The 21,386-nt window shown below is 35.6% G+C and overlaps 1 protein-coding gene across 19 annotated transcripts in view; it reads left to right on the top strand.

The window, feature by feature from the left end:
- Positions 1–19,916, top strand: part of LOC125669459 (probable 3',5'-cyclic phosphodiesterase pde-5) — a 56,806-nt gene extending 36,890 nt beyond the window's left edge. For 6 of the 19 annotated variants that reach the window (XM_048903961.2, XM_056164076.1, XM_048903963.2 and 3 more), the window contains 18 exons: positions 3,401–3,459; positions 3,678–3,728; positions 4,869–4,927; positions 5,180–5,231; positions 5,554–5,684; positions 6,019–6,180; positions 6,535–6,649; positions 6,779–6,918; positions 8,004–8,093; positions 8,533–8,553; positions 10,672–10,825; positions 13,690–13,845; positions 14,054–14,104; positions 14,203–14,324; positions 16,303–16,414; positions 18,287–18,367; positions 18,923–19,011; positions 19,255–19,916. In XM_048903961.2, the coding sequence (XP_048759918.1) occupies positions 3,401–3,459; positions 3,678–3,728; positions 4,869–4,927; positions 5,180–5,231; positions 5,554–5,684; positions 6,019–6,180; positions 6,535–6,649; positions 6,779–6,918; positions 8,004–8,093; positions 8,533–8,553; positions 10,672–10,825; positions 13,690–13,845; positions 14,054–14,104; positions 14,203–14,324; positions 16,303–16,414; positions 18,287–18,367; positions 18,923–19,011; positions 19,255–19,585 (1,976 nt within the window). In that variant the 3' untranslated portion in view covers positions 19,586–19,916. Of the gene's footprint in view, positions 1–3,400; positions 3,460–3,677; positions 3,729–4,321; positions 4,373–4,868; positions 4,928–5,179; positions 5,232–5,553; positions 5,685–6,018; positions 6,181–6,534; positions 6,650–6,778; positions 6,919–8,003; positions 8,094–8,532; positions 8,554–10,671; positions 10,826–13,689; positions 13,846–14,053; positions 14,105–14,202; positions 14,325–16,302; positions 16,415–18,286; positions 18,368–18,922; positions 19,012–19,254 lie in introns of all 19 variants that reach the window. The other 13 variants (XM_056164078.1, XM_056164080.1, XM_048903958.2 and 10 more) reach the window with 7 other exon arrangements.
- The last annotated feature ends 1,470 nt before the right edge of the window (positions 19,917–21,386 follow it).

Below are 21,386 nucleotides of genomic sequence, written 5' to 3'. Positions count from 1 at the left end.
TTATCTTCACTTTTTATGTAAGTAGTGATTGCTCTTTCGCCAAAGATCGGCATTTAGAAGTGATAATTACAGGTCTTTCGAATATGACCTTAATAACCTAGGTTCCGTATCACAACAGGCGTTGACACGTAAAAGAACCCTTGCTAAGCATAAGTCTAAATGTGGTACGTCACTTACAGTCAATGATGCCTCAGTATGAGTGAAAAATTCTCGACAGGACGTAAAACAAACAACCAACTGTTCTTGTGGAACTCCACATGAATGTTACTGATGTCAAATCGATAATCAGAATAATTATATACTCGCACCGATCATTTCATAGAAAATGTAGGGTTTATAACCAGAGAAAAAACTTTCATTACTAGCTTTTCTTCTCTTCCAACATGTCGATACTACCATTATTATCGAAAAAGAGCTCCATTATTCAAACAGGATGAAAATACATAACAAATTAAATGTACCTAAATAAAATAGGATTTCTGAAATACACATCTATTTCTTGTCTGTAAGCATAAGACTTGAAAACGATATAATTTTAATGCATTGAGGATATTCAATGTTTTGTAGTTAGATATATGCCTTTTCATACAATTGATTTCGTATATATATAATTCTGTCTCAGGAGTGAATTGAATTCTATATCCAACAATAAAACATTGAATATTCCATTCCTGTTAGCTGTCTCTTTATTGACGATCGAAACAACATTACGTAGGAAGTATAGCACCTTAAAGCTGTATTACCCGATGTTCATGTATTATTTTTGTACATAATTACTTTAAAGCAGATTAATTACGTTATAAAGTTATTAACTTTCCCTTAAATACATGCTTGAAAACATATGCATGTAAAAGAAAACAGTGCGAATATTATTTAGAAAGTAAATATAGTGGGTACATATATAAATCATTCCATAATAGACGTCTATAAATAGACCCACGCGCGTCAGGGGAATCCCAACATGATATATAACTCATACGCAACTGTCTAGTTTTAAGGCTGAAAGAGCGTAAAACAACGAATTACTAAGAGGTATTTGATATTTTTATTTCTATTAAACTTATGGTACGGTACTGTTATAACAAAATACACGGCTTTGAAATAATTTATGATAGGTCATACAGCCTCATAACTACAAACGTGCGATGATTTAATAGCGTTTTTACGATATGGAAAAAAATATTGTAATTCAGACCATACAGCTTTAAGAAAGATGGGGAAAAAAATCAATACATTTGAATAATAAGACAACTTTAATTCAATTTTATTTTTGGTTAATGAAACATGACAAAATTTAATTTTACCTTAAAAAAAAAAGAAAATATCTCGGCAATTCACTAGTTCTTGTTATTTTTAGTTTTTCACACTGAAAATATCACTTCAATTGTTATTTTCACAGTGTGTTGATAACAACTGTGAAAATATAAATTTTTATTCAATGTATAAATTACAGTACTTTACTGTTGAAAATGTACTGCAATTAAATACATTACGCTTAGTGAACCAATGGGTGCAATATTACAATGTGGAGAATAAATTGGGGTTCATTTTTGGGTCCGATGGTATACTATGGAGGTTTACACTCAAGGTTTCACCTCGTATCAACATTTCTGATGCTACTCTTATTTACAAAATGTACTTAAAGGGGCATGGACACGATTTGAGCTGAAAATTTTCAAATCTTATTTTTTTCATTTTTACTGTTTACAATGCTTAACTAAAGTATTTCTAATGGTCAACCGAGATTTGAATAGCAGTTGTTGAGTTACAAGTGAGATACAGCACTCACAATTCTTTGTTATGTAAACAAGGCTCATGCCATGTTTTTGTTTACATATAGATTGCTTGATAGAAAATAGCATGTTTAAACCAAAATGAGATGTGCCAAACAGTATTTAATTGTGTTGCGAATTAACTTATGAATTGAAAAAAAATTTGCTTTAGACGAAATTTTACTAGTATATTCAATCTATGTAAACAAAAGCATGGTACGAGCCTTGTTTACATAACACAGAATTGTGAGTTCTGTATCTCCCACGTAGCTTGGCAACTGACACTCAATTTTGTTGTTGACCATTATAAATACCTTAGTTAAACATTCTAAACATTAAAAATGAAAAAATAAAATTTGAAAATTTTCAGCTCAAATCGTGTCCATGCCCCTTAAACAGTGCCTATCTTACCGGTATGATCCCTGACACAAAGAACTGAAATAATGAAGAATTTCATCTCTCATCGGCTTTGAAATCTTTTTTTTTAAATCTGTTTTTCAAGGCCAAAGGTGAAAGTCAAACATACAATGGTATTTTCATAGTCACAAAACAAGATAGAAACAATACTGATAAGGCCGAGTGGTTAAAGCATTGCGCTCAAAATCACACGGCCTCTCACCTCTGTCGGCGCGGGTTCGAATCCCGCTCGCGCCGGTAATTGAGAAAGTTTCCCAGTTTACTTTCGGAAGGTCGGTGGTCTCTTCCCAGGTACATTGTATCTGGGTTCTCTCTTCCACCAATAAAAACTGGGCGCCACCATATAACTGAAAAATTGTTGAGTGTGGCGGAAAACATCAAAACAAACAAACAAAATACTAATAAGGCAACTGTCAAATTTGGTACACGTGTTCCCATCGTGAGAGGAAGATGTTTATAATTTTTCAAGATCAGCGGTCAAGGTCATACACTCATGGTTAATCATGAAGGAACAACAGTACATTTAAGGTTAGGATCATCAAACTTGGTGTACATGTTTTCCATGTTGGTTGATGCCAGTCATATTTTGATATGTAACAAATTTGCTTCTCAAGGTATACCTTATTATACAGTGGAATATCAGTTTAGCCGCTGCGGTGGTCTAGAGGTTATCTAGCGTTCGTCCCGCATGTGGAAGGCCGGGGTTCGAATCCCGGCCGCATCACACCTAAGTCGTTAAAAAAAAGTAGTGACAGTTCCATCGCCAAATGTTCGGCATTAGGTGTGAATGTCACGGGTCCTCGTAGATTACCTTAAAAACGGATGCCCCGTGTCACAGTAGGTGTGGCACGTTAAAGAACCCCCCACTGGAACCCCCACTGCTCAAAGGCTGTAAGCGCCGAGTAAAGATCTAAATTTGAAGCCCTTCACCGGTCTTGGTGACGTCTCCAAATGAGTGAAATATTCTCGAGAGATACAATCAATCAATCTTTTCAATTTGATGTTTAACAATGTCATCTTAAAACTAACATTGATGAACGTGTCGAAAGAACACTGGTAGAGCCATTTTCCCCATATGGAATGCTTTATTTGGATATAAACCTTTTTATTATAAATTACTACTGTGTTACAGAATATATTGAATCATAGGCGTATTTACAGCATGAAAGGTGCTCTTGTTTAAAACATTTTTCTTCTATACTGTTTTGCAGGTGTAGTGGAATTGTATAGGAACTACGGTAATATGCCCTTCTCCGCGGATGAAGAGGAGGTGAGTCAAGCGATGTTTACGTAGCCGTTTAAAAAAAAATTGAAAATAAATTTGTACATTGCAAATGAAGAAACAACAAAAAATATCTGTGTAGTAGAAGTTGCACCAAACGTCAAGGAATATAAGGATATTGATTAAAATCATGTTGACAGTATGTATATATATATATTTCAAACTTTAATCGTATGTATATCTCTGTTGACGCTGTGATGTTCTAGGTGGCTGAAATGATGCTAGTGTGGACAGATATTTGTATGGAATACGTGGAGGTAAACATCCGGGTGTTATCCACATCCGGGTCCTAGCTCTGTATAATCTGGCGCTATCTTACAGTAGTGTGTGCATTAAAGCTAGCAGCTAAAGTTCTTACCTTATCATTACTTCATTATTAACAGTAAAACGGTGTGATGTACTAAACCACTTGATGATCTGATTTCGCTGAAAAGGTGAAAATATAGAGCACGTAGATAGGTTACACTCTATATACTATTGTAACTTCTTCATACTTCAGTGCATAAACAAATGAAACTAACAGCATAGATAAATATTCTTTCTGCTTTCTTTGGAAATGGCCAGCATCGTTCAGTTCCTAGATAAAATGATTTTTCATCGCGTATTCCCATTTCCAAGGAGTCGTGGATGTCTGCTCATGGTTTATGGTAAACTTGTGGATTAGCTACCAGTTGAAACAACTGTAACTTCTTTAATGGAACAAGTTTCTGTGATGAATACGGGTAATTACTCACTAAAATTCTACGTTCCAACACAAGATGGCCATTTGTGTGAGGGGATATAAATAGAGGATAATTTGACGACCAATTATCGCCCGTTTAGCCTGACAATATTTACTCTTTCTACATAGATCGCGGCCAATATCGTGCTGTGGGGAGGTCTCGCTGTCTTTTACTTAGAGGTATAAGATTGTTGTTTAATATCCCCGTTTTTGGTGTAGTACAATGTAAAGGGAAAATCAAGATGCATTCCGATGTCGCATGTTTCTTTATATTAATTGGTGGGGAAACGAGGAAATTTCTTATTGTAAGTAAATGTCCCCTGTTTTGCATGTTGGATAAATAAATATTTTTTATGTTTAGAATACTAGCAATAGGGCCCACGTAATAGCTCTGCTGCATGATTTGTAGTTTCTTAGCTTGTCGTACCCAGTGGAACGGAAGTTGCTACGAACGGAAGAAGCTTGCACAGAATTCTTGTCTGTTCGTTTATTTAACGTCTTTGCTCTGGTCATGTGCTTCTCAATAACTATGCTTGCACTTGCTTTATCAACTTTATTAATGCGTGGTATCCAGTGTTAGAATTCGATTGATTATATTGAATTTTAAATTATTGTATTTAAATTTTGATACTATGATATGAATGTCATTTAACGTTTTGGATGTATTTTCCTTTAGATGTACAACAACATGGTGAAACAGAGAAAGCTGAATGACTTTCTGTTAGCTGTCACGAAGTAAGTATATCTACAGGGGAGTCCAAAAATCTATTGTGTAATCTAGCACTTATCATTTCCCTCCATTCTTAATTATGTAATGATATGGGAATAAGAAAGACGATTGTTGACAAATTAAGATGGATCTTGTACCTCACATAACTGTAATCTAATGGTTTTTGTTTCGTCATATGATTCACCTTATTTTCTAGATCTATTTTCCAATATGTAGTCTAGATCCGTCATATATTTCTTGTTTATTTTATTTTCTAGATCTATTTTCCAAGACATAGTCAGCATGGATACGGTCATTATGAAAATAATGGTAAGGTATACATTATTTTTGAACCGAAAAACAGCTTGTCTTGATAACGAGTGTTATTTTGGCGGGTATAAACGTTCGTTGATTTCGTGGTGGTAACAACCAAATGTTATCCCTATCCCTCACGTCTAGTGTTTGTCATTCTGATAGCGAATCTGTAAACCACGAAGTACGAACCATTGTAATGAGTTTGTTAACTCAAACGCAAAAATTCAAATCCACGAAAATAAATTACTGTATGTCCGATCTGAGGTAAGCCATATCAATGAATGCGTGTATGTGCTTACATTTGACCAATGTTTTACCAGTTTTCTTTTGTTTCCAGAATTATGCCAAGAAGCTGGTCATTGCAGACCGCGCCTCACTGTTTCTCCTAGACACCAAAAGTCGCGAGCTTTACGCGCGGATCTTTGATACCGGCAGGGTGGAGGAACATATCCCTCAGAAAGAAATAAGGTAGACAGTCTAGATGTAAGGTAGACAGAATCTAGATGACGCAAAAAATGTTAATGCTTATTTATCCTTGTCCTATTTGTACGATTGACTAAACAGTAAATATTTCAGATTAAAGAGAGAGAGAGAGAGAGAGAGAGAGAGAGAGAGAGAGAGAGAGAGAGAGAGAATAATTCCATTTTTATTTATTTCTTAAACCATGTAGATTCGGATATACATTCCATTTAAATGATTCTGTTGTTGACTTTAGATAACATTGATCTTAATCATGTTGATATTTAACGCAGTCAAACCAATTGGTGACAAATCCCAAATGTAGCGCTTCATGCTTTTACAGATTTCCCATGGACAGGGGCGTGGCAGGTCACGTGGCCTCTACGGGGGAGGTGCTAAACATTGCGGATGCCTACACAGACAGTCGGTTTAACCGCGATGTGGACTTACAGACGGGATACAGGACAAAAAGCATACTATGTATGCCTATCTATAACCGAGGAAAGTACGTAAAATGACACGTATTGTGTGTTCTGTCTACACAAGATAGTATACTCGGGATTCAGCGTTTGTAGTCTTTGCAGTAAGGGAGAGATACATTCAAGGTCTAGCGAAAGTATAGCTTCAGCCTTAGGCTCTGAAATATGAAGTACCGATACAGTATTACACAGTCAGTGTGTATACTTTACGGGGAGGGGTGGGAGTCGGGGGGGGGGGGGGGGGGGGGGGCAGTAGACGAAAGTCCTCAATGAACCATGTGCACATACGACAAAACAATTCGTTAAACTTTCCTTATCCATTATTTGTACAAGATAAAGAGGCGGGTATTAAACATGTTTCCGCATATGCCTCTTTTCAGCATCATCGGCGTGGTACAGATGGTGAATAAGATTGACGGGGTTTTCACGAAAGCTGACGAGGAGTCATTCGAAACCTTCGCTATATATTGTGGACTAGCTCTTCATCACGCTAAAGTAAGCCCAAATGTTTCGTGTCTTAATCACCAACTGTTCATTTTCATTCCCAATCTGTATTTGTTGTAAGTGTTGGTCTGTCAGTTATATATCAGGTATTTATACACAGTTAATATTTCTCTTTGCAAGCTGTATGATAAAATCCGTCGATCGGAGCAGAAGTACCGTGTGGCGGTGGAGGTTCTGTCTTATCACAGTCAGTGTAACGAGGAGGAGTATCAGATGACGAAGCGAATCCCTCTTCCTGATGACATTCCGGATATTCTAGAGTAAGCTGAGCTGTGTGACGTCAGTATCGAGAATCAATTACTAATAATCAAATGGCCGGTCCAGACATTTCTTAAAGGGGGGGGGGGGGGTAACAGCTGGGTGTTTTGGCTATGTCTTGAATTGCCCTGGTGGGGAAGCAGTGGGCAAAACCCCCTGAAACTACTGAATTCTGATAAGACGCATTTTTTAAAGTGTTTTGGACATATCTTTATGTAAACAAATGGATCATACATGTATTTGTAAAGGGGGCATTCAACCGGCGCTGACCTCGCCTCCGATAATGCATCCCGATGCTGAATTCACTGAGTCGGAATAAGTAGACTTGATTAGATCATAGTATGCTAACTCAGGGTCGCACACTTAACTAAATTTTGGATACTTTACATTTAGGGGCGGATCCAGGGATTGAAGATTGGGGCGTAACTTCATGAGGCAGGGGGTCTGGGGGTCGCCTTAGGCCCCCAGTGGGACCAGGGCGGGATCGAAGTTCCCGGATTTTATAGGGCTTGCAATAGGGGTCCTTTATAGTCAGTTTTACTACATGTGTTTTCTGTCATTTTTAATGAGGTGAAAGGATTTTTTTTGGGAAAAGAATATATGATTGCTTTTTTATCGTTTATTTTGTTTTAAACAAGAGACTATGATTTACCTTAAATTTAAAATTTTAGGGGGATGGGAAGCTGGGTGCGTCTCCCTTAAACCCGCTATTGATATCTACTTAATAAATGCCAGATGGGTAGTCCAAGCTCGATTCATTTCACTGGAGTAGAACAGCTACTTTACGGAATGAGTAACAAGAATAGAATTGGAGTTGATCTTCTTAAAGAAATAAAATCTGTTTTAATCGCCATATATAAGTTCACAGTCCTCATACGGCAATGACTTGTTTTCAATTACTAAACCTTGTTTTTTCTTTATGAATACAGTATTGATTACTTACCAAATTTTTTAAAGATATAAAACCAATCAATTTCTGTAAAATGCATTCTTAAAAGACATTTGGTTCAGTGATTTTGAAAATATATACTTAGCACATGACTTTATTTGATACGTTTGGAGATGGTGCAATTCGTTTGTCGTTTAGATATGATTACTCTCCATGGGCGATTGACAGTGACCACAAACCCGTATACGTCCTGTACATGATGAGGGACATCTTTGAAATGCACTCACAGTAAGTAAATGGTCAAAACTCTGAGACAAGGAACCAATCAGAAACTACATTAGCAAAATATCACGGAATGAACGAATTCCCATGTAAATTAAAATGTCACGTGATGAACGAATTCCCATGTAAATCAAAATGTCACGTGATGATCGAATTCCCAAGTAAATCACTGTTAGGACCGCTCCTTTTCGGTGTATCAGTCAATGTGTTACTTGCATCGATCATCTAAAATGTATAATTTCTTTGCTCATCCGTGACAATATCTTATATTGAAAGCGTGTTACGAATATGTGTCAAACGCACACTTTAAAATTGCTTATTCATCACGATGTCTGATGTTCAATGCTCATGACGATGATGCAATATACAAAAAGAAAATTAAGCAGAAAAAGAACCCCGATTGTTTTAGAAATAATGAAGTAGAATCACATTTGATTTTTTGCAGTAAAAACAAAAACGAAGAAAGGTATTGTCTTCCCAGTAGTTTCGTTTTAGTGTAGCCTCTCTCTGGTTCTTGTTCTTTAGAGGACATAACTCATTTATTATTTAGTATGCGTTTCCCCGTGACTGATGCGAGTGTCAATAAAATCCTGTAACACGCCTACCGCGTACTAACCAACCAATCACTGCTGTCTGCTCTCCTGACGCTATGTGATGTCACAATCGGTGTTGTGCTAACTTTTTTTTTTTTTTTTGATTTTGCTGTTTTTGAAGTTAAGATAATATGTCGACTCAGCAAACGTAAATAAAATAGATGAAATTATAACTGACAACAATGTTTTCACAATGAACTGTAAACTTTATAATCGAATTATGATATTGTATATTCTCTGGTGGTATAAATCTTATAATCAATTTGCGAAATAACAGTAAATAGAACAAAAACGTCTTCCATTCATTCGTGAGATTTCATTGTCAAACTCTGAAAAGTTGATCGATGTTAACGGTATAAGATTTTCATAAATGATCAATGTAGAAAGTTTGATTTATTTATTATTGATTTGTGCCTGAGAATAGCATATAATGTGTATGTCAATTGTGAAAGCATGCGCTGCAAGTCGTCCCTGGGTTGCGGTGTTTGAATTGGTAAATATGACAAAAAGAGTTAAAAAACGAAGTAATGTTCTCCTGTGTATTACCAAAAATAGAAAGCTAGAACGATATACTCCAACATTCCTGAATCACTATAACATTTATTATCGCTTTGAACATATTTCCTGTGAAAAAATATAGATGACACTTTTTCTGTCTCAAGGAGAGACAATCTTTGTTGAATTTCTTTTGATGTGTATACTACATATATACGTTTTGTGGTTCAAACCTCATACAATTTGTGCTTATGATGAATGTAATCTGACAAATTTATTTTCTAATATGTTTATGTATATCTTTTATTGCAATTTACTTTTAACTTGTGAAACATCTTTTAAATAATGACAGAACAGTGTATTTATTTGCATATACATCTACGCCTTGTCTTCGTTTGGAAATCGCATTTGAGTGTCTATATGTAATATGAAAGTTTCGAATGTATATTTTCCTTGTACAGTTTTCATTTCTCTTAACTTGCTTGCAAATGAATTGACTGTTTTGCCTCCAAATATTAATTCAATACTGTGCGACTTAAGAATCTATATCTTGATAATTCAAACTTTCTGATCTTATTTCCAATTTCATTTTATACATTATATTTTCAACTGGATTGTTTTTAATATTTTCTCTATCTAGTCATTTATAGATTTAAAAAAAAAAATGAATTGCGAACTCTAGACCAAACTTGTCAGTATTTACATTTCAGACTCATGTATATGTATTGAAGCATTGAATTCGGGGAGAAATCTTCTAAATTCCAAGTGTGAATACTTTCCCACCCGTCCTCTGATACCCGAGGAAGTGTGGAATATCATCTAATAGACCATCGTCTACAAACTCACTTTGTCTCATGTGAAATTCACCTGATAGGTGAAAGGTTTCAAAGAATATGTATCCATTTAAGAAAATGTAATTTACAATATCATCCTATTCAATTTTTATCTCTCAAAAATCTAAAAAGGAAAATCATCGGAATTAATGAAATTTAATTGATATCTTAAGAGAACTTTATTCTTCCCATAGGAAATTCTAAAATGCTTAGGATTTTTAATTACAAATAATTCTAATAAGTTGTTGTTAAAATCTCATATAGAATCTTTGTTTTCTGTTCTGTATTTATGTTTTTAAATTTATTTTTGAAATAAGAATATGAGAATTTTTTAAGACAAGGTTAATTATGAAATCTGCACTCTTTTGAAATCTGTAAATGATGGTCTATTGGATGATTCATGTGAGTGTCCCCGATTAGTATGGCTTATGAATTCCAACCACTTGGGATTCGGCATATTTATCCTCGAACGCGTTAATCAAGTTGTACATTAAATGTCTTGGGATTTCGTCACCATAGCAAGAACATCATATACAATGTAATTATATATCAAGGCAAATGCCATGTAACGTAAAACATTATGATTATCACCGTTCAATACTTCGCTGGTTCTTTCTTAACTGGTTCTTACTTAGCTGGTTCTAACGGATTTTTTTTGTTCAGAAGGTTTGACTTGGACGACATGATCAGATTCACATTGACAGTACGCAAAAACTACAGGAACGTTCCTTATCACAACTGGGCGCACGCTTTCTCTGTGGCTCACGCTATGTTCGCCGTCATCAAAACCTCACAGCATCACTTCACACCGATTGAGGTGAGTCACTGATTTCATGCTTTTTGTGTAGGAAATCCGAGTCAGACGAAAAGGAATCAACCGGTCACTGAGGTGGCAGTCACGGATGTGTAAACAACACCTCTTCTACTTTTAGAGTTTCGTTGCTTGGAATCTTTGCCATGCAGAAAACAGCCTCTGAACGCGAATTTTATTGCAATTGTTCTGTAATTTGTATTTTGATTGGCTAAGACACTGCGGTTTAAGGCAGTGATAGTATACATGTAATAACGCTAAATATAACGTCAAACGTAAACATTTCGTGACGTAATAGAGGACGAAGAGGGCCGTGAGAGCGGAGCTCTCCCTATAGGTAACACATATATACATGTTTAAAAGGAAAATATGGAAAACTAATGAAAAATTAAACCATACCTATGGAACTTGAAAATTTTGGTCCCAACGGCGTCGATTCGAATATTAGCGCGTGGACATGTATTTCTCCATTTTGAATCTCGTCTACCCTATTTCACGTCGTTCTGAGATGTTACATAAAATCCGTAAAAGCATGTAAATCTTATTTTCTAATCATATATAATTACTCCTCGATTAACCATCTTGTGCCATGTCTCCTATTTTTGCAAATTTGCAAAGTACCGACGTTGAATATGACGTCACAATGCACTGTTTACATCAATACGCAATTTCCGAGTTGCCCAATAGTTCTTTCCCTTTTTGGAACTCTTACGCACAGTGAAACACAAAACATACTATCATTCACACGCGGTAGGTACAAATGCTTATCGCTGCCTTCATATATTGCTTAAAGGCCGATTATCAGACACCATGCAACCACCCAAACTGCAGGGACACACAATATTAGTAAGTTTATTAGTATTTGATAATAAAATAGCTCAAACAAAAATCGATAATCACCATCTTTCTTTGATTAAAATGTCACTCATGCAGAAAAGGAAATAAAAAATTATTTCACATTTAATTTAATGGCCTAATTCAAACAAATATTATTCTTGATATGGTTAGTTTAATGTATACCAACGGCTGGTATAAACAAAATTTACACTCTCATTACTTTTATCTGTTATTATATAGCTAGTCTATAATATATGTATACATCCTGTACCCACCCAAGCGTTCAACAGAACACTGAGCGTACCTCCATCACAGAAGAGCTGCTATCTCGGAAGTTGCGTATTGCGTTATATTTCCCGCGTTCAATATATAGGCGGATCAAATGTCCAAAATTAGAATGCTTTGATAAAGCTCTGTCCTCGTGCTAACTTCGGGTTGTTTTTTGTCCTGTTCTGGATATAGATACTAATGCCAATACCTTTTGCTTTGCCCTCAAACACGGTCACGCCGTAAGACATATTATATATATAAGATAAAACTATACGAAATAGGACTTAAACATCAAGCAAAATGCGAAATCACATTAACATAGAAGTTAAATCAGCATTATCGATCCCAAATTACAAATGGGATGTAGTTATTGTGACGTCATAGGGAATTGTGAATGTTTTACTTATTTTAAATGATAGGAGAGACAGAGGAAAGAACGTCAACGAGGGATCCTCCAATCTACATTTCATAGGAGTGCCATTTACTTATAATTTTATATGCCCGTCTTTAGACGAGACGTATAATGGTACATCGATTTCTGTCCGTCCGTCCGTCCGTCCGTTCGGGGTTTTCTGTTTCTAATTTCATTTCTCTGTCACATATCAAGCTGAAACTTGCTATGTAGCTTTTTTGTGGATCATTCTAGATCATATTGCAATTTTGATCCATTTTGACTTCTCTTGTAGGAGTTGTGCCCCTTTATTAAAAAATAATTGTTATATGGAGGGTACGTAATTTGTCCGGCTAACTCCTCCCATACTTTTCAAGTGAGGACCATCTTGTTTCACAGAGTGTTTGTATTGATATTGAAGATGTGCATGTGGCAAGGATTTTGATTTTCCTAATTTTTTTGAGAAAAATACAGGTTGTTGAACTTAATTCGTTCAATGGAAATATTACAAAGAGAGTTCATGCTTTGTTCGGTGAACTCCTCCCACAGTTTTCAAGTGAAAACCTTCTTATTGTACAAAATGTTTATATGGGTATTGAAGGTGTGCAAGGATTTTAATATTCTTCAATTTTTGAGATAATTACAGGTTATTGAACTCAGTTTTGAGGAATTATTGCATAGAGAGTACTTGATTTGTCTTTTTATTTTTCCTTCAACAGTGTCCACCAAAGTGAGGACCTTTTTATTTAACGTAGTATTTGTATGGGTATGGAAGATGTGCAAGTTGTAAGGATTTGGATTTTCTTTAATTAGTGAGAAAATTACAGGTAGTTGAACTTAGTCCATTTTAGGAAAGATTATATTACATACAATGTAAAAGCATGATATGTCCTTATAATTCCTCTCACAGTTTAGAAGCTATGGTATTTGTAAATAGCTTGAAGATGTGCATAGTGCAAGGATCTCGATTCTCAAAAATTTTCAATTTTCTTTGACGTTTTGAATATTGAGAGGTTGTTGAACATAGTCAAATTTGAGGAAATATTTTACACACAGAACAACTCTTGGTTTGTCTAACTGCCTCCTGTCACAGTTTTAGGCTAAGACCCTTTATTCATATCATGCAAAGAAAGTATGTGACAGCCTGATACTACCTGAAGCAAATTTATACAAATTATGGCTTATGAAAAACATTCAATGTAAGCATTTTCACGGGCGTATTATGTACCGATTGCGGAACTCTTGTTTTCTGTTCATTTTGTGAATATTCCCATTGTGCGATTTTCTTTTAAGTTTGTTTAAAGTAATTTTCAATCGATGAACGGTTAAATCCGTATTTGTATTGGGTAGAGTTGTACTTCTTACGTTTCAGTGTTTGGCTTTGTTTGTTGCTTGTCTCTGCCATGACTTAGACCACAGGGGAAAGACGAATGCTTTCATGGTCAAGAGTGCTTCCCCTCTGGCTGCCATTTACTCGACATCTACCATGGAACACCATCATTTCAACCACACCGTCACCATTTTACAGGTATCCTGATCAAGGCACCAATATATCCACCATTATCAATACATATATTAAATGTTCCGCATTTAAACTATAGTTAGGGACAATGTAATATTGCCAACACATATTTTATATTCAACAAATAAACTACTAGGCATGATATGCAGACGACGAGGAAGTAAATTCATGAAGAAAATATATATTATAATGTAGACATACATTTTTGTTACAGAATGAAGGTCACAATATTTTCAAACACCTAACCTCAGCAGAATACAAGCAGGTAAAAATGTAATGATTGGTCTTACAGATCATGATGCTTCTGAACAATGTAAGGATGAGATATGTTCTTTAAATTGTGGAATTTAATCATTTATATAGATTCTGAGTGATATTCGACATTGTATCCTGGCTACAGACTTGGCACTGTTCTTTAGTAATAGATCTCGTCTACAGGACATTGCCGACAAAAAAGAATTTTCTTGGCAAAGCGCTGAACACAGGTAAGTGAAAGAGATGTGGTATTTTTATTCAGAAAATAATTTTTTTTTCAATCTTCGTGCATCAAGATCCCTACCAATGAAATAGAAATCTAAAGATTTTGGATCGTTGGGACATTTCAAAATCGATATTTCCCCCTATCTTGTGGATTGAAATTTACAATTCGTGATATAGCGAAAACGACCGCTACTCCGATGTGATTTAGACAAATAAACGCTTTCGAAACCGCGGCAAAACTAATAAACCAAATTTATAGTGAATTTCTTGATTTCCCAGAATGCTTCTTCAAGCTGTTATTATTACGGGGTGCGATCTATGCGCAAGCGCAAAACCGTGGGATATTCAGCTCGACCTTGTGAAGTCGATTTTCGATGAGTTCTATAAAGAGGTATTATATGCATGCTTATGGAGCTGTTTCCGACTCTTGCATGTCCTTATACAGCTAGCAGTTGTGGAATAGATGCTTACTTCGTTGTTGTAATATATTTTTGTATTCTGCTCCTGTACACATTCCACAATATTACATAGGAGGAACAAGTTGGTGCAATCCATCATTGTTCTCTGAATTTGAAAAGGGAGATCAATGGCTAGTCTTTTGTTACATTCACAAAGGTGATATATGTCCTAATCATGAATTCAAAAAGGTTTTGAATTAGCCCCCAAATTTAAATTAGTGAAATAAATCCTTGCCAGATTTTTAGATATTCATTGAACATGTATGGACATCAAGAAAATCATTTGTAGAAAAGTATTACCTTGATGACGTTGTTTGGGACATTGATAAGAACTACTTCCTAAAATCTGGAATCATTATGCTGATGAGAAATCATTGCTTTATTCGAGGTTTGCGCACACAGTTTGTAATACAAAACATATTAGACTCAACATTAAGTATACATTGCTTTTGAAAGGAGGGAAGCACTGACGTGTTCAGAATGGAAGGTATTGAGATATTGCTAATCTTCCCCACCTCATGATGAAAGGTGAAGATAACGAACAGTGATCAATATCATATCTCCTATAAGCAATACAAAATAGAGAGTTGGGCAAACATGGACCCCTGGGTACACCAGAGATGGGATCATGTGCCTAGAAGGAGTAAGCATCCCCTGTCGACCGGTCACACCCGCCATAAGCCCTATATCTTGGTCATGTAAACGGAGCTGATTATAGTATGCTGGACACTGGAACTTTTAAACGTGAAATTCAAAAGATACGGTATAAAATGGTATGAAACATCAACTGAATGAGCTATTAACGGGATAACACAGATAAGGCAAACTGGAACAAGGAAAGAAGTACCAATTCATTTCCCACAAAACTCATACAAACATATGGTCCTTTTACTACTTGGCAATAATTATTTCAGACATATCACCATTATTTTGAATGTTTTTCCAAGCACTAGCAAAAACAAAATCTGGAAAGAACTTTATAGAGTAACATGGCTTTTAGAAGTCATATATTTGCATTTCTTTGCTACATACAGCAATCCGCAATTACATGTAACATTACAACTTTCATTTTAAATATACCCCTACTACGACAATTCTCTCTGTTATTTTTCAATCTTATGATATCTCATCCCGACAATAAGTTCACACTCTTATGATATTTCTTTGAATTGGAAATACCTTCGTTCTTAAATTCGGACGATCACGTGACGCCTAACTATCTATATCTTTTACGTAAATTTACTTTGGATCACAAAGCCTTTGGTATAAACATCCGAGGATTGAGGGTTGGTATTCTTATTATGGAGAGAGTTTTGGTTTGTAGAGGATAATTATGAGATGCTTTCCTTTCCGGTACTTTTAGCTTGCTGTGTTTACATATTTGTAAGTAGTTTGTACCCAGGAACCTTTAGACCAATGGATAAATAAAGAAACACGAATTACCTATGGTGCGAGTTAACATGGGTAAGACAACGTGAGTTACTGTGTTGTCGTATAATTGTTGTAATTGATGTTGTGATTGCAGGCGTCTTGTTATGGCCAACAGCATGACGGCGGCCGATTTGTGCTCTATGTACAAACCATGGAAACTACAGGTACAACTCGTTGACGTCATCATGGAGGAGTTTTGGCAACAGGTAATAACAACAGCCAAGTAATCTCGTTCATAACGTGATTATATAGGTATAAAATGTTATTAACTTCAATCTTTTTCTTACAATTGTGTTTTAAACGTTTCATGTTAAAAATGCAATTGAGTGTAAATATGAAATGATGTGATGCTTACGTTGAAGGGGGACCAAGAGAGACTCAGTTTAGGCTATGTTCAGAATCCGATCATGGATCGCGAGAAAATAAGCGAACTTCCCGAATCTCAGGTACACGTGACACCCAGGGTGAATAACACGTTTTAACACTCTGCACGTGATCAGCACAGCTGTACCCTCATACATTATTCTCGGATTTTCTAAATATCCCGCCATTGAAATGAACAGAGAATTATGTAGTGATCATTAATCTTAAGATGGCAAGGAACCGTTCATTTTTGAGAATCTAAATGAGATACCCGCAGGTGTTCATCTGGATATTGTGTTACAAAAATACCACATTATCATATAGAAGATTTTATTACCTCATTGACACTTATATATTCAATTTCATCAGTTACCGTTCGTACCCTGTCAACATCTCAATTCAGGATCACATTTTCATTCTTAGATGATATTATTTCACTTCATCGTTCTATAATCTTCACTGGACAGTTGTTATACAAAAACATTGTTCAGTGGGTATAAAGGTAAAAAGAAAAGTGAAGATAACGAAGAGTGATCAATTTTGTAAATCCTATCAACAATGCAAAATTGAGAGTAAGGCAAAGCATATGAAAAAAAGTAAGAAGTATATATGGAAGAATCTGTGATGTTTTATGACGGGTTCCCTGGGATATTTCAAGTCGACATATGAATGGAAATGAGTATTCATAATAGATGAAACGTAGTTATATCTAAATGACAAGTTTAAGGCCACAACAAGGAAGGTTTTTCTCATGAAGACAGTTTTAAATAAATTTCACCTCAAAATTATACAAAACAGGTCTGCTAATACAGGAGCACATAGAAATTTCAACACATTGTTTGAAAACCTGATCACCAAAGACAACATAGATAGTACCAATAGGGAACTCCTGCATCATTTCAATAACTTGCGAAGAATCGATGTGGTGTTCAACAAAGTAATTTTTTTTAATGACAGATCAAAACGTTTGAATATTTCCTAGGTTTAATTTTAACGAAGCAACAGCTGTTAATGATGTCAAAAGGCCTAGTGTTACGTTTATTTATCGCGCGGAAATGTGGTGTAAAGTGTTGACATGTGTGATTTGATGCTGCAGTTTCTGAAAAGATTTGTAATTTTAAATTTACTAAACACTGTTGGGGGAATTTTGCAAAATTCACAGCAGTTACCATTTACGTGAGAAGTAAAGATAAACGCTTGGTAGAACCTTTATTGGATCCTGTAAAGTTGTTTCTACAAGAATATTGTGAAACCCGAGACATGGACGGTTGTGTTAGTGAGAGCAAGCAAAAATAACTCTGGGTAGAGATTGATGCTTCCAATGATTTTTGTTTTTCTTCTCTATCTTTCGTATTCTTAATAGGATTTATCAGATTGATCACTGTTGTTATCTTCACTTTTTCGTATAATCGGAGAAGAAGAAACTTGAGATAGATAAATCGTTCGTATTTTTATACGATGGCAATATTAATGGCTGGGAAGATTTACACTTTTCCCGGAGGACTTTATATTGTCAAAGATCGATGTGAAATCAGAATTTGATTCAAAGACTCATATTTCCAACGTTTTGTCTGCTTATGTTATTAGTAAATATGAACGAAAATAGATTAACCCGACTTTCGTTCTCCCTTCCTTCACACAAGAAGTGTATGTTTTTGGCGGCAATCCGCACCACTTTGTTCACATTCCTGACTAACGATACTAACCTTCCTTAGGGGGACGAAGAGAGGTCACAGGGACTTACCCCAATGCCAATGATGGACAGGCAGAAAAAGAATGAGTTACCCCATCTAGAGGTAATGTAATGAGAAAACGGAATTCCTGTGTGGTGGAGATATAAGTCGGTGTATCAATCAGTTCTTTTCCATTGAATTATGAACGAATCTTGCTATGTCCAGTTTTCATATTGAATAATCACTGTGTGCTCTGTTTCCATGGAAAAGACCATGAATTGTGCTTCATGCGACAATGTCCAATGATGTGTGCATACTGGTGTATATTGAATAAGTTATGAATTCTACATGTATCTAACACAATCTACAATTTTGTAAGTTTCATTGTTATGCTTTTTATTGAACAATTTGTATGCTTTTCTTCAGTTCATCTGTTCTTCTGAATACAATATAATCCTGTATTCTAATGACCCTTTTCGGCCTCATACTAATTATAATTGGACAAATTCAAAATTCGGTGAATGTTATTACTCAATATCCTAACGTAAAGTAATCATACATAGTTTTTGGCAAATCTAAAACGGAATCAAATCGTTTTCCATTGCGTATGAGAGAAAATTTTCCGCTATAGTATAAAGCTCTTTTGGAACGTTAACCTTTGAACCTCGTTCATTGTAGGTGGGTTTCTTGGTGGGTATTTGCCTTCCGTGTTATGAGGTGATGGCCCAAATTCTGCCAGAAACCAAACCAATGGTTGACGGAGCAGTGTAAGTAACGCTCTGTAACAACATTTTACAAAAGCGATAAACCTCATACTTCGAAAACAATCATTCCTTGTTTTGACGGCCATTCTTAACAATGATGCAGCTGTATTAGGGTTAGAAGTGTGTATATGACTAGACTTCATATTCCGAATAGGCTTTAATTTTGTGTATGAAATACTTCAAATTTTAAGATTTTATGCATTAACCTATTAGTAATTGTTCTATATGTTCAATATTTGCATTTAGTGCCAACTTGAAGAAATGGCGAGAATTGGCAGATAAAGAGGCTAAAGAAAAAGAAAATGAAGAAATAGAAAATGCTAAACAAACTGATGATCAGGACGACGATGAAATCCAAGAACCACCAGTGACAACAGAAAACCCAAATGATGACGTCAAAGTGACGTCAGATAAGACTCTTTTATCAACAGAGGGTGTATTAGATGATAGTGCTTCAGATACAAGCTTTTTGGCAGCAGATAAACCTATGCCTGACATCACAAGTGATCTAACCTCAAACATCAGTGTATCGTCAGAAAAGACGGTCTTATCGTCACAGAGCGAAGAGCTACGATAATTTTCCTCTATTCAGGAGAAATTTTTACAATGGTTTTGAATATTTAGCTCTATGAAGCATTTCCATGACAATGAACTTCGTGTTTAGCTACTACGCAGGGTAACCTTGAGGCGCGCATGCTCTGTGATGCAAGGTCTGTGATTTATTTATATTTGTTACCAGAGAGGACATGCCGTTCGGGTACTCTCAGATAATTTATTCGGAACCTCTTATTTATTTTCATGACGATAATACTCCACGACGTTCCATCCTCTGTGCGTTTTATTCCGTTACGTGTTTTATGGTAATGTTGACGTGTTGGATATTGTAGATTAAATCGTTATCAACTTGCTATTGACTTCTTCCTTGTAGTTTCTTTAATCGAATTGTATTAGCTCTGTGAAGCATTTCCATGACAATGAACTTCGTACTTGGCAGCGAGTACCACGCAGGGTAACCTTGATACCCTATGCAATTAAAGTGGCATGGAAGACTAGAGTCAAGTGAACTCAGCTATGATCCAAAAGAGACCGAAAATAGAAGTGACTAAGATTACTCTAAGTTGAGTTACCCTTCTTTTACCTCTAGCCTCTGGTTATTTTTGTCTCATGTACATTTAAAAAAAAAATCCAAAAAAAATTAGGGAATACAAAATACATTTAGAAAATATCTAATCAAATGTAAGACTTAGCCTTATCTAAATTGCATTTAATGCAGGCATAACCGAAAAGGGGGTAATATCGTCCTTGTGAATCTCTCACGGTTACTCCCCCTGATAAGTTAAATAAATCGGATAATATCAAGACAACAGATGTGTAATACTAAATTGGCATTATTTAGAGCACACTTTGTGTAAACAGTTGCATATACAATAAATTATCTATGTAATGTGAAAGTCATCACAGGACATCAGAACTGAAAGTACGGTATGACTATGTCATGGAAACAACAAAAATTATCCACACACCCCAACACACACAAAATAAACCCTGATTGAATTCACAAGATTTCAAAAATTTATAAATTCAATATCAAAAAAATTCTTAACATATTTTCCTACTATACTTGTGTCTAAACATACCTTCAGATATTCATTAAAGCACCACACGACCCGAACAACTCGCAGTTTAAAGCCTGTTGTGGTCCCTAACACTCGTGGTAGGGATGGGTACCGTATCAGACTAATGAAAGTTGCATTGCTTGGAGTTGATCTATTTGAATATCTATTATTTAACCAAACTGGGATGATATATTATCTAAAATAAATAACTAGAATATTTGTGGGGATATTAGTTCAGATCTAGACGCTATTGTGCAAGTATGGAAATGAACCGGGATTCAAAATGACTGGCTATATGTACATATCATGGCTACGTCAACGAACAAAATCATGAAAAACTGCGAGTGATCGGGTCGTACAGGGGCTAAAATGAATGTTTGAAGGTATGTTTGGACACAGGTATAGTAGGGAAATATGTTAGGAATTCTTTGATATTGAATTTATGAGACGACAACACAAAAATATAACGATATCGGACCTCAACCGTGCGCAGTTCTTTTTGCGCCGTAAATCGAAGGTTTGTATGAGGGGTGGATCTGTAGCTCTCTGATCTGTCCGAATATTTTCTCAGAGAGCTAAAGTTCTGCAGCTAATATGAATGTTATATTGGTGTGTTGTTTTATTGCATATGTACGATTATTTTTACATTATTAGATGAGAAACTCTTACACAAATGTTTGTTAAATTTGTATATTATTAAATCAGGGACCAGTTACACAAATGTTAGTCGAATTTGTATATTATTTGGTCAGGGGCCCTTAC

The sequence above is a fragment of the Ostrea edulis genome, chromosome 4 (genome assembly GCF_947568905.1).
Source record: "Ostrea edulis chromosome 4, xbOstEdul1.1, whole genome shotgun sequence".
Lineage (NCBI taxonomy): Eukaryota > Metazoa > Mollusca > Bivalvia > Ostreida > Ostreidae > Ostrea > Ostrea edulis.
This window is presented reverse-complemented; position numbering and strand designations above follow the sequence as displayed.